Source organism: Alosa sapidissima, chromosome 17 (genome assembly GCF_018492685.1).
Source record: "Alosa sapidissima isolate fAloSap1 chromosome 17, fAloSap1.pri, whole genome shotgun sequence".
NCBI lineage: Eukaryota > Metazoa > Chordata > Actinopteri > Clupeiformes > Clupeidae > Alosa > Alosa sapidissima.
In genome coordinates this window covers 32,994,600-33,008,403 of record NC_055973.1, presented here as the reverse complement: position 1 = coordinate 33,008,403, position 13,804 = coordinate 32,994,600, and the positions used below count along the sequence as shown (strand labels likewise).

General features: G+C 40.4%; 1 protein-coding gene across 1 annotated transcript in view; it reads right to left on the bottom strand.

The window, feature by feature from the left end:
• The window catches only part of LOC121687832 (adhesion G-protein coupled receptor G2-like), a 43,791-nt gene extending 30,642 nt beyond the window's left edge, over positions 1-13,149 (bottom strand). The window contains exons 1-2 of the mRNA XM_042066948.1: positions 12,888-13,149; positions 2,558-2,666 (exon numbers count right to left, since the gene is read on the bottom strand). Coding sequence (XP_041922882.1) covers positions 2,558-2,666; positions 12,888-12,923 — 145 coding nt within the window. The 5' untranslated portion in view covers positions 12,924-13,149. The remainder of the gene's footprint in view (positions 1-2,557; positions 2,667-12,887) is intronic.
• Between the last annotated feature and the right edge of the window lie 655 nt (positions 13,150-13,804).

The window sequence follows — 13,804 nt, the reverse complement described above, 5'->3', positions numbered from 1 at the left end:
AATTCAAGAATTGAATTGGAATTTAAGAGCCAGTTTCAATTCAATTCTGGAATTTTGCATAAGCCTGCTAGACTAGAGATATACAGAGCCCTGAACAGAACTACTGCATAGCGCCATATTTAAATAACATCAAAGACAGAAAAAAACATAACAACACTGACAAAATACAGAATCAGTGACCATAGCCTACACATAGAAACAGGCAGACATCAACAAACATGGGTGCCTAGACATATGAGGAACTGCAGTTTCTGTATAAATAATGTAGAAAACTTAGTAGTATTAAATACACATATTATTATATACACATATAAAAGAATTTCAAAATCTATCTCCACAAATGAAAACATGTATACTATTGGGAGAGGAAACAGACTGCACATGCCTAGCTGCATATTATATCTTGACTTGCCATTACCTAAGAGAAAATATGTAACTTTTATATATTGATAGATCTATCCTCTGTGCATGTAAATACTTTGTTTGATAATTCAGCTATTTAACTGTTTGATTCATGTAGAGGATAGTTTTGATACCGTTGGCCCTAGCATTAACTCCTGCCTAGCTACTGGCACCATTCCTCTGCTTAAAAATCCTAACCTGGATACTAAGTGTCTAAAAAACTATCACCCCATTTATCTCTAAAGTGATGGAAAATGTTGTCTCTTCACAACTGCACAAGGGTGTAGGTTTGGTCTCAGCTTTGGTGGGGACACATCCCCAACTCCTGTTGTTACGATACCAACATTATTATTTCAATATCAATACTAAGTGAACAATCTTGATTTCGATACTTTTGCGATTTTTATTAATTTGATTTGGTTTGTGTGATTTGTGAGATCATTCACATCATTGGCAATCACAGAATTTGATTGACCCTCCACACACACACAAGACACACAAGCATACACACATACACACACACACACACACACACACACACACACACACATAGTAAGTGATGGTTGTCATAGGTTTCTATTTCATATTTTGGAATTCATATAAACTTTATATTTATATTTGTTATGATCTGCATAATTACTAATAGATAAACATATTTAGCAATTTGAATACATCACATTGATATTTAATTTATTAGGCTACACTTGTCTTTAATATCATTTGTGGTGTGTAGGCTAAATCTAATTGAGTGCCTGTCACTTTAAGTAGAACGTGAACGCAATTAGCTTTCAGTCTCATGGTTTTAGGCTAAAGTGCAAGGATATGTGGATTCAATTCATCATGTTTGCTATGTCATTAGATAAAATAAATGTTAAAAAAACTAACCAGTCAAAGAAGATCTTTCTTGGATGAGATCATAGAAGAGATCTCTGGTGTTGCAATGTTAATTTCTATGAGTATAGAAATGCACCACAGTTTATCTTTTATTTCTTTGCATTGTGCAGGCTACATTCACAAATACATTAGCCTACAAAAACCGAATATAGGAACAGGAAAATGTTGCGGATCCATAGTTTATTGCGACTGCAAGATTGGCAGCCCAATTAACACTCAGTGATGGTGACTTCTATTCTGTGCTATAGCCTATGCGACTGTCCGTGTGGCACACCCTTATTCAACATGACTCTTAACTTTGGTTGAAAGATTACAGAAGCTAGGTTTAGCTGCTTAGACAATATCCTGGGTAGGCCTTAATATCCTTAATATCATAACAGCTAATGTTATTTTACACAGTAAAATCCGCATTTGAAAGCCTGGTCACCAGTTGCCAGTTTGTATGGCTAGTTATTTTGCATACTTAGACTCTGTTGCATAATGAAAAAGCTTTGTTTGTATGTCCCCTTTCTTCTTCTTGGGTGGCATAGCTGATCTACAAACCACAAAAAGTGGCAAACATGCTAAAGGGCAAAGGGAATATCAAAATGTTTTACTGATGATTTTCTTGCCTGGTTAAATAAAGGTGATTTTCTTGCCTGGTTAGATAAAGGTGATTTCTTGCCTGGTTAGATAAAGGTGATTTTCTTGCCTGGTTAAATAAAGGTGATTTTCTTGCCTGGTTAAATAAAGGTGATTTTAAGGTTAAAGGTTAAAGGTTAAAGGTATAATAATAAAAACAATCTTGTGTTGCCTTTCCTGCCTCCCTTCCCCTAACAACTCATCTCTCTTTCCCTAACAACTCATCTCTCATTGTTCACAGTTTATTATTTATGTCTTGTCTCCACCGTGGGATAGTAGGAAACGTAATTTCGATCTCTTTGTATGTCTTGACATGTGAAGAAATTGACAATAAAGCAGACCTTGACTTTGACTTTGATTACCAAATTTGTCCAGTCAGGAGCGAGTCTACTGGAGAGTCTGTTGGACACTAAGAGGTAACCATGGGAACAGGTAAGACCCAAGAACATTCAAACAGTTTAGAAAGAATGTTTTTCTTATGGGCCTTTGTCCTTGTCTGACTCTATGGTTATATAAACATTCTCCGGTGTATTACTTTGACAGACGTACACTTCAAGTCATCTCAGCTGAAAAGTTATGCTTTTCACAGTGGAATTCATTTTCTTGCCCTGTGCTAGAAAAATGTGAAGCAATTCTTTACCTTGAAGCACCGAAGAATGAATCATCCAGAGCAGGAAGAGACGAGTGAGAAGAGAGGTTTGCTCTGTGCGATGGGCGAGTGGTAGTCCACAGTACCAGGCTGCATCCTTCTGTACGAGACAGAGACCCAAGAAGTTCAAATCAATTGAATTGAGTTCAATGATTCATTAAGACATTCTGTAAAAAGCAAGGAGGGAGCAGCAGACTAAATGAGATATATGTGCAAATGCCAGTGGGGAGTGGGGAGGATATTGCCATGTAACGATCCTTTTCAAAACAAGATGCAGAAAACAAACCCTTGTTCTGTCCACACATGTGAAAACTGTACAAGCACAGCTCATCTCTACCAGGGCAGAAAAGCACAGCTCATCTCTACCAGGGCAGAAAAGTGAATGACGACATTACTAAAACCTAGAGACGCACAACAAAATACAATAAGTCTTTAACACCATTAGATTTGCTGTTTTAGCAGTTATGAACAAACTTTTAATGATTAAAATGTTTTTAATACTGTATACATACTATATTTCCTGCAGTTCTTACAACATCCCAGATAGCAAAATCAGATTGGCAGATAGCGGACCGCTGGTGGTATGCCGCCAGAGGCGTGCAACTTGTGGTCCGCCGTTGGACCACCATCTCTTTAAATTTAACTTGTCATGAATATTAAGAAAAGTTAATAAAATGATACATGGAGTATAACTAAACAAATTAAAAAGATTTTAGACCAATATTGGCAAAATATTGGGCAATTTGTCTGCAACCCGCCAGTAGACCGCCAGAGAACCGATGAGCAAAATGCCAGCAGACCACCAGCTATGCCCCTAGTGGTCCAACAGCTATGCCCCCAGTGGACCGCCAGCTATGCCCCTAGTGGTCCAACAGCTATGCCCCCAATGGACCGCCAGTGGTCCGCCAGCTATGCCCCCAGTGGTCCAACAGCTATGCCCCCAATGGACCGCCAGTGGTCCGCCAGCTATGCCCCCAGTGGTCCGCCAACAGCGCCCTCTGCTGATACTGTATAGACGGCAACAGTGCCCCCTGCTGATACTGTATAGACAGCAACAGCGCCCCCTGCTGATTCCCGAAGTAAGAATTCAATACAATTTCTCCACTGACAACTGGAGTATAAGCCATAAAATGTAACCGTCCATGGTAGACTTAAAACCAGCTACGACATGATTGTACCTGCTCATATTGAGGCCAAAAGTTAATGGAGCATCAACCTTGTTTTGAGAAATAAATGTTTTATTTTTGATTTAACAGAGAAATATACACAACACTAACATCCTACTGTGTAAGAGCTGGTAAAAGCAGATCCTTTGATTGGTAGAGACTGCTGTTGCCATAGAAATGTTTATGCCACTGTTCCCGCGCCTGTCGTCTCGTTACTCGCTGGAATCAAGATGGATACAGAGGGTGTCAGAACAGTGGCCGTCCGATAAAAACTGTTTTCTCATCTTGAAAGTTGAATTTACTCAATGCAAACAGTAGGAAGTTAGTCATCTTCTTGTGTGAGATTAATATAGAAGCATGTTAAACTATCGTTAGGCTGTAAAATGTGTACGTTTGAAAAGGCTCACGGGATAGTAGTTCCTTCACTCAGAATTTAAAATATGTACACAGTCTTGTACCTTTGCCTTTTTTTGGGATTTTTTGTTGCATGATTATGAGTCACGTCGTAGCTGGTTAGCCTAAGGTCTATGGAAATCCTCTGTCACAGTGGAGGACCTATTTATCAGTGTTCATTTGCATGGCATTCATTAAAGATCTAAACAAAGATCTCCTAAACAAAGCTGCTGACTTTCCAGGTTATGCTTGCACCAAAGATTGTTAAGGTGGAGCAAGATACTTCGTCGTAGTTCATGTCTATGGGCGCGAAATGGGGATTGAATCCTGTCTGCATAAAGAGGTGTGTCGATGACGTATTGACGAGCGTAAGTTGCAACCGGCCAACAGCAGCTGCATAAATAACCGGCGCACACCTGATATAAAGTCGATTTTCTCCAGACTGGAATGCTCAAAAATGCTAAAAATGTACCTGAAATGTTCAGAAGGGTTTGAGGATCATGAAAACGTGCCCGAAATTCACATTCCTAACTCTATAGAACTAAGACCTTAGCATATGTGGTGAAATTCTGAGCTATGCCCATAGACTTCAATGGAGCAGTCGCTGCCTCTGATCTGCATAAAGGGGGATTTTGACCCCCCCCCCCCCCCCCCCTCGTGCGATCCGGGTTCCCGGAAGTGGCTCCTGATGAAATACCTTGCTCCGCCTTAACAATCTTTGCTTGCACTACTGAAATACTATGGCCATAAAGCATCTTACTATATGGTGCAGTGATGCAAACGACTGACTAGTCTGATCTGATTATAAACCTCCAGTTACAGTGTAATGCCCTAAAAAATACCCAAAACAAATTCAATGGCGATGTTTGAATGATATTCTATTTGGTAATACTTTACTTGAAGGTTTCTACATAAGACTGACATGACACTGTCATAACCCTAACACTAACCCTAACTTATCATGACAAAAACCGAATGACACTTGACAGAAGCGAGTGACAGAAGTGTTATGTCAGAAACATTAAGACTTGTTGACACATTCATGACAGTGTCACGTCACTTATGTAATGTAGATGCCTTCAAGTAAAGTGTAACCTTCTATTTTAGTAAAGCATACAGCATCTGCCATTTTTGCATCTCAAATGCTAGTGGTGTGGTGCTCTCATCAGAATAGGCCTACTGTATCTCATAGACAATAATATTTCACCACATGGATGCCAGTATGTTAGTGTGTCTCAAACTTTTTCAGATCATGGACCACTTAAACAATAAAAAAAACTCATGGACCACCTAGCCAAAAAAAAAAGAGTAGACATACTTCAGTATACTACACAATAGGCCTACTCACTGAACCACCTTGCTTATTGTGTCAGAGGATTCATATGATTCAAACTGGCATAGCTGACATAGGCAGTGTTGCATAACTGTTTGGATTTAAATACACGTTGGTTCAATATTGCAAACAACTCATCTACAGCAGGCTATATTATATTTGACCACGTCTGCTCGCGGACCACTTGGGAAACACTGCAGTATGTTCAAAAAGAGTCCAACTCAGCCAACAGACAGACAAAACAGACACAAATATTGAAATCCTTCTTGCCCTCCAAATAGGACAGCATCAAATTAAAACTTCCATATGCCAACCTAAATCTGCTGGACACACCTGAACAATGAGGTGACAACAGCCTCAGTCAACAGCCATCAGACACACAGATCCCAGATGCACCCCTCCCCCTCCCCTCCCCTTACACCCCTCACCATTACAAAAGATCAAGTGGCAGTCCAACTTAAGAAATTGTGTAGCATTAAAGCAGCTGGGCCTGACAGACTGTGCCCAAGGCTACTCAAGGCCTGTGCTGCTGAACTGGGGGAGCCACTGAAGCACATCTTCAATTTGAGCCTACGCCTTGGACAAGTTCCAACACTGTGGAAGACATCATGTCTCACCCCTGTCCCTAAGAAGCCACACCCTAGTGAGCTTAATGACTACAGATCTGTCGCTCTTACATCACATGTGATGAAGACACTGGAGCGATTGGTCTTAGGCATGCTCAGACCCCAGGTACGCCATGCACTAGACCCGTTACAGTTTGCTTACCAGGAGAAAGTGGGCGTAGACGATGCCATCACTGATCTTCTACACAGGACACATTCCCACCTGGACAAGGGGAAAAGTGCTGTGAGAATCATGTTCTTTGATTTCTCAAGTGCTTTTAACACCATCCAGCCCCTCAGATTGGGAGACAAGCTTTTGCAGATGGGTGTGGACGCTCACCTGGTAACCTGGATTACAGATTACCTGACCGAGCGACCACAGTTCGTCAGACTGAAGAACTGTCTCTCTGACACTGTGATCTGCAGCACCGGAGCGCCACAGGGAACTGTGCTCTGTCCAGTCCTGTTCACCCTGTACACATCTGACTTCTGCTACAACACCGAGTCATGTCACATGCAGAAGTTTTCTGATGATACTGCAATTGTGGGGTGTATGAGGAACGGGCAGGAGGAGGAGTACAGGAGCCTGGTGGAGGACTGTGCAATGGTGCAAACTCAATCATCTTCAACTTAACACTTCAAAGACCAAGGAGATGGTGGTGGATTTCCGCAGGTCTAAGCCCACTCTTCTACCAGTCCACATTGATGGGGTCAATGTGGAGGTGGTTAGCACCTACAAGTATCTGGGTCTCCACCTGGACAATAAACTGGACTGGTCAGCCAACACTGATGCACTCTACAAGAAAGGGCAGAGCAGGCTGTACTTCCTGAGGAGGCTGCGGTCCTTCAATATGTGCAGTAAGCTCCTCAGGATGTTCTACCAGTCTGTTGTTGCCAGTGTCCTCTTCTATGCAGTAGTATGCTGGGGAGGAAGCACAAGGAAGAAGGATGTGGGGCGAATTGACAGGCTGGTATAGAAAGCTGGCTCTGTGGTGGGAGCTGAACTGGAGTGCATCACTTCACTATCTGACAAAAGGACCCTGAACAAACTGATCAACATCTTGGACAATGAGTGTCATCCACTCCACAGCACTATTGTTAAGCAGAAGAGCCTGATCAGCTGGAGACTTCGCTCACTGCCTTGCACAACTGACAGACTGAGAAAGTCATTTGTCCCCAGGGCCATTGAACTGTTCAATGCCTCACTTAAGGGAAGAGGAGAGATAGACTTCTCTGCATAGTCTGTCTGCCTCTTCACCCCCTCCATGTTTGGTACTGTCTGTCCACTAGCCACTTGTACCACTGTCTTTATGCCTCACTGTTTGCGTGCTGCTATATTAGCACATTAGCACATATGCATAAACCCCCCTCCATGCCACAGCCGAACTGTGGCCACACTTATACATTTTCTTAAATAGTTAAATATATAGATTTATAGACTTTACTTTATTTCTGCATTGTTGCACTGTTGACTTACTCATTTGCACTATCACCATTGCACTACCACCATGACACTCATTCATTCATTCATTCACACAGAGCACCTTACCATACCTTACTATGCACAGAGAATCACAGGCTCAGTCCCTGCCTCAGTCATTGCAAGCGCCTCTGATTTATTAATCACCACTATGTGGATACTGTTTTTAGAATTGATTTAGATTAAGTGTTAGTATAATTTGTATTTTTGTAATTTGTATTTTAGTATATTTTTATATATTGTATTAAGTGTTAGAATAATTTGTATTTTAGTATATTTAGCATATTCTTTATCATCTACTGTTAGTTGTGTTTTTATATTATATACTTTAATTACTCTTTCTGCTGTTAAAGAAAGAATGTGTTTGTGTTGTATGTATGCTGCTGCTGAGACCTTGAATTTCCCCTGGGGATCAATAAAGTATCTATCTATCTATCTACACTCACATAAGAATGATGAACATGCCAGCCTCCAAGTCTTTGGCTGCATTTACTCTACTATAGAGCATTAATCCCCACTGCACTTACTCTACTATAGAGCATTAATCCCCACTGCACTTACTCTACTAGTAAGAGCATTAATCCCCACTGCATTAATCCCCACTGCATTTACTCTACTATAGAGCATTAATCCCCACTGCACTTACTCTACTAGTAAGAGCATTAATCCCCACTGCATTTACTCTACTATAGAGCATTAATCCCCACTGCATTTACTCTACTATAGAGCATTAATCCCCACTGCACTTACTCTACTAGTAAGAGCATTAATCCCCACTGAGGCCAACGGCTCTGAGGACCGTTCGCAATGTGTGTCGCTGCGATGTGTGTACATCCTCAGCACCATTTGGGTTGGATCAGAATGAGCTCAGAGTAACACACACACACACACACACAACATGGCCCCTCTGTCAAAGAGTCGGATCAAAGCATTCCACTGCATTCAACCCATCACAGACTGCGCAGTCCTCTCACTCAATCCAACTTCATGTTGTCCGAACAACTGTTTGACATGCGGTGTTATCAAACTGCAAGCCAGTTGTAGTGGTACAGAGCAAGCCAGCGTCATGTTTTGTCAAACTCTGCCACTGGCGAGGAATAACAAATATTTTTATTAGATATGCCAAGCTTTCACTGAAGAAAGAAAAAAACAACAACGCGAAGAAATCCCAGCTGATAAGCCCCCTCTGTCCCAGAGGAAGGAAGAGGCAGAGTTGCTATTGCACAGATAGCAGTGTGAGCCTCACGTAAGAGAACACTTAATCATGATCATGTGACTGCCAGTGGGGAGAGCAAGGCCCTCACTATGCAGGCCTGAGAGCCTCCAAGAGCAGGAGGCCGCGCAAGGTCAACTATGTCACTGATCTCTCTCTCTTCTTTCTCATTTCCCAAGACTCAACAACTTTGTTGTGTGTGTGTGTGTGTGCGTGTCCTTCTGCAACTCAAAAGTGGCCACATGTGCAAACCTTCTATGACAGAGGGCAAAACTGTATGTAGTACGGGTCAAACATTTTGAAACACATACTATTTTGTGGTTCCTTCTTTTCCTAACTATTTAGACTCTAACTAGCATGCAGTAGCCTGAAAAGTTGTGGGTTCAATTCCCAGCTTCCACCGTTGTGCCCTTGTCAAGGCACTTAACCATGTTGCTCCAGGGATATGGGGCCTTCTAATATAATATGTAAGTCGCTTTGGATAAAAGGGTCTGGTAAATTCATGAATGTAATGTACATGTTGTAGAACAATATAGAAAATCCTGAAGCATACTTAGTTTTCTTTTGTTAAAAAAAAAACATGTTTATGTTCTGAGTAAGATTAGATTCTTCAACATAGCCTCCACCCTCCATGGCTGTCTTGTTCTGCATTGTCATCATCATAACCAGTTGCAGGAAACAGTCACCTGGAATGATTCTCACAAAAAGTAGCCAACAAGTGCTCAACATGTATGATCTCCTTCAGGACTGTTGAAAAAGCATGCGCTTTTTACCCTGTATGATGCGTGACAAAAAATGTGTTGTGCATACACAAAACACATGTAGTTTTTTCATCAGCAGAAAGAGAAGAATTCAGAAAGGTTTCGACACTAATAATACTGAATGTTATGGTCAGGTCTAAATTTGCCTGCAAACTCTCAACAGTATGTGGAAAAAGATAAATAAGTGGTTGGCACAAAGAAATGGCACTCAGGAGTCCGGGGTGTTTTGGCCAGAGTAGTTTAGAAAAGTAGCTGTACCAGTACCAGTATTTGTGTCCCTAAATATAAGGGCACATTTGTACTAACGTCCCTGCAGAGGCTCACAATTTGAAGAAGAAACAATGAGGAAAGCAATTCTCAAACGAAGGTGTAAATAGCACACATTACTATAAACACCAGGGTACTAATAGCATCCACTTCTAATTATACACTGGTGCAAATAGCATACATTGATATTTGTATTGGGGTGAAAATAGCCTTATATGCCTCATATTATATGCCATATATGAATTGTAATGAAATTCCACCGGCATTGGTCGTGTAGTTATTAATACAATCTATCTATCTAAATACACAACACATACATCTCAACCAACTAACTCCCTGCATTTATACATGTAGGCCTACATATACTTCCATGATGTAAAATACATACCGTATTTTCCGGACTATAAGTCACACTTTTTTTCAGAGTTTGGCTGGTCCTGCGACTCAGGTGCAACATATATATATATATATATATATATATTTTTTTTTTTTTTTTTTCCTCTTCATGACACATTTTTTGACTGGTGCGACTTACGAATACGAATACTTTATTGTCCACAAAAGTGGAAATTTGTCTTCAGTTTTACCACAGACATATAAACATAAACAATAATCCCACAATACACAATCAAGCATTCAAGCACTGCACTTGTACAAAGCAGAAGAGGAGAACACTAAGTTATGATAAAAAATAAATTTCAAATAGCCTACTAAGTTAATATAAAAGACCATTAGCACTCAGTAGAGTGTTTAGATTAATAAAGTAGATGAGGAGTAGTAAATATAACACAATACAATACAATAATAACTAAAATAAGTAATAGGACCAATAAAGGACTAGGGGTGGATTAAGTGTAGAATCCTGTATTATTAATCGCCCTTATTCCTTTAGGGACAAAGGAATTCTTAAAGATGTTTTTAATAGCGTTGGGCACCCTAAAACGCCTCCCAGAGGGTAGGAGCTCAAATTCACAGTACAGAGGATGGGAGGGGTCATTTATGATTTTCCTGGTTTTGTTTAAACCAGGAAAATCTGTTCATCATACATCACACTTAGTTGCTTTTGCTGCTTTCCTATGATCTTTGAGGCCATGTTCACTATTCTCTGTAATTTATTTTTTCGCTGCATGTTCAGGTTGCCATACAACATTATCATATTAAATGATAAAATGCTTTCGACAAGGTTTTATACACTGTTTGCAGGATGTCCTTGTTCACACCAAAGTTTCTGAGTCTACGTAGAAGGTAAAGCCGCTGCGAGCACTTTTTATAAATAAAATCTATGTTTTCTTTAAAGCTGAGGTTGCTGTCTAAAAGAGTGCCAAGGTATTTAAAAACATTTACCACTTCCACTCTCTGTCCCTTTATAATTATTGGCGGTAACAGGTCCATATCATTCTGAATGATACGGTCTTTCGTCTTACTTACATTAATTTCTAAGAAGCTATTTTGGCACCATTGCTGAAGAGATGATGTGTGGCCGGCATAGGCATGTTCTCTTTCCACATCACCTTTCTGCATTAAACCAACCAGGCCCATGTCATCAGCATATTTAAGTAAACTAACATGTTGTTCTTGAATTTTAAATTTGTTCGTGTATATAGAGAACAGTAAGGGAGATAAAATGGTACCCTGCGGTGCTCCAGTGTTTAGCACAGTGGGCTCTGACTTGATGTTCCCCAAGACAACAGAGCCCACTGTGCTAAACACTGGAGCACCGCAGGGTACCATTTTATTTTACTTATATACTCCGGTGCGACTTATAGTTCTCAGTGACAAGATGTCGATGATTGTTGAGGTCTGAAGGCAGGGAGCCATGTCTGTGTATTGTCTGTGTTGATGCCAACTTGTGGTACAACGTTAGCTCCACTATGTGGGAAAGTATGTCCTCAGCCTGGTTGACATTGTCATGAGTTTTTAAAGCCTAAATTGTTCTGAGTTAAGCCTCTCAGAAGTTTTTACTTTGTTGAACAGTAAACACTCTGGTAGATAATAGGTTTTGTGTGGACAGTTATTATTGATAGACAATTGCTTTACATGTTGTGTAACTGTCATGGGAAAGTTTGACTGACATTTTGGTATTAAAGTGAATTACAGAGCCTGTCACGTATCAATAATGTGAGCCAAAACCAACAATAAGAAACATTCCAGACCACAGCAGGGGAACAATCTGACCTGCAGGATGACATGGTCCCATTCAGTTAACATCTCACCCCCCATCCCAAAAGAGGACCTAGCCCACGAGAATGTGCGTCATTCTTATGGCTGAATCACCAGGACTAAATCCCTTTGAAAACCCAATGATTGTCAGTGGCACGTATGGCACTTCATTCACATAACATTGAGGTGCCTGAGGCATAAGAGCCGTGAAATTTCTTTTGTTGGTCAGAAAATTACATTTCACTGACTTCTCTCTGATGTTCCAGACTGTTATGACTTCTTTCATTTCCTTGAGGGGAACAGGAGGCTCAAGTTGACACACTAAATCTATGAAATGTTTTAGACCTATATCTGTCTGTCTATCTATCTATGTGGTATGTATGTAGGCTATGTATATGAATGTGTAGTATAAGTGTCTGTGTAGGTCTATCTATCTATCTATCTATATATCTATCTATCTATCTATCTATGTTGTATATTAATCTGTAGATTTTCAAGTATGCCCTATTTGTACCACGTACCTGACTAATTTGCATTTGTCAGAGATCAGTGTGTAGCTAGTAACTGTATCCCTCTAGATACACATGAAGAAAGAATAGGCTATTTAGCCTACTGCTAGCTACATAGCCATATAACCCTTCTCTGTAAAAGGGGCTAAAACAAATGTATCCTAAAGCATGATAAAAACGTAATACTTATACATAAAACTTAAGTTTTACTCAGTTTTCCTTTTTAGTTTAGGCACCTAAGTTACCATCATTCATAGTCACTAGTGTCTGGATCAATGTCTCGCCAGAATAAAAGACCACATGCCAAACTTTGCTGGTTAACATACGAATGTGTTTCTATGATATCCACAAACCTTTGTTTAGATCACATTCATAAGTTTACTAACAAAATATTTTCACATTTTACCGGAGTTTCTAACTGAGCGGACACTCACCTGTTGATGCCACGCATAAACTATGCGCGAGACCATCTTACTGTGGGAGAAGTTGTTGAGTCTGGGCTTGTCCCAAGCCCAGCATCACTCTGTAACGTTTCGAACGCCCCCTTTTATAAAAACGTTATATCTTCTGTTTTGTCTTTACAAAAATCGTTAAAAACAGCTTAGTGCTATTGCATATGCATCATGGTAAAGAGATTTCTCAAGAACATAATATGCTGAAACGTGACACCCGACTAGACCTTCAAAACTGACACTCCCATTCATTATGAAGCATACGCAAGGAATCCACAAAAATGACACGCCCTAATCACCGAAAAGGTTGTGCTACATTCTAGTTGTCATCTCAAATCTTGTGAATCGTCTATGCTCTCAAATGAACAACAAACTTAATCCTACTAAGGAGCTGCCCATTTCCTCATGAAATTACATTGGAAAACATAATAAAAAAAAACATGTTAAAACACGTGTTACAGGGATAATTATGTGTGGAAAAGTATGTGTATTCAAAAATATATAGGCTACTGATCTTTCCCCCTTCCCACCATTTTCAGCATCGTTGTTTCAAGTAGCCTATCAATCATTACAGAAAAAAGCGTTAGGCTACTGCAGAGGACCTGCATTCTTCCATCGCATCTTTTGAAAGTCGTAATCCTCATCCTCTTAGTGAGCGCATCTCATTGTTCCTGTGACGGAGCTAGGAAAAGAGAATGAGAGAGGGTATGGGGCTCTCAGGCAACAGCTGGTCCTGCTACACGGATGTTGACCTTGACAGTTCCTGGAGAGCGTTTTAGCCAACGTGTGTGACCAGGGGCGTAGATTTGCGTGGGGACCGAAGGACGTGTCCACACCAATGTCAAATTACGACTGAAATGTCCCCACCAATATTCAGGTTGAAATGTGGACAAAAGTGC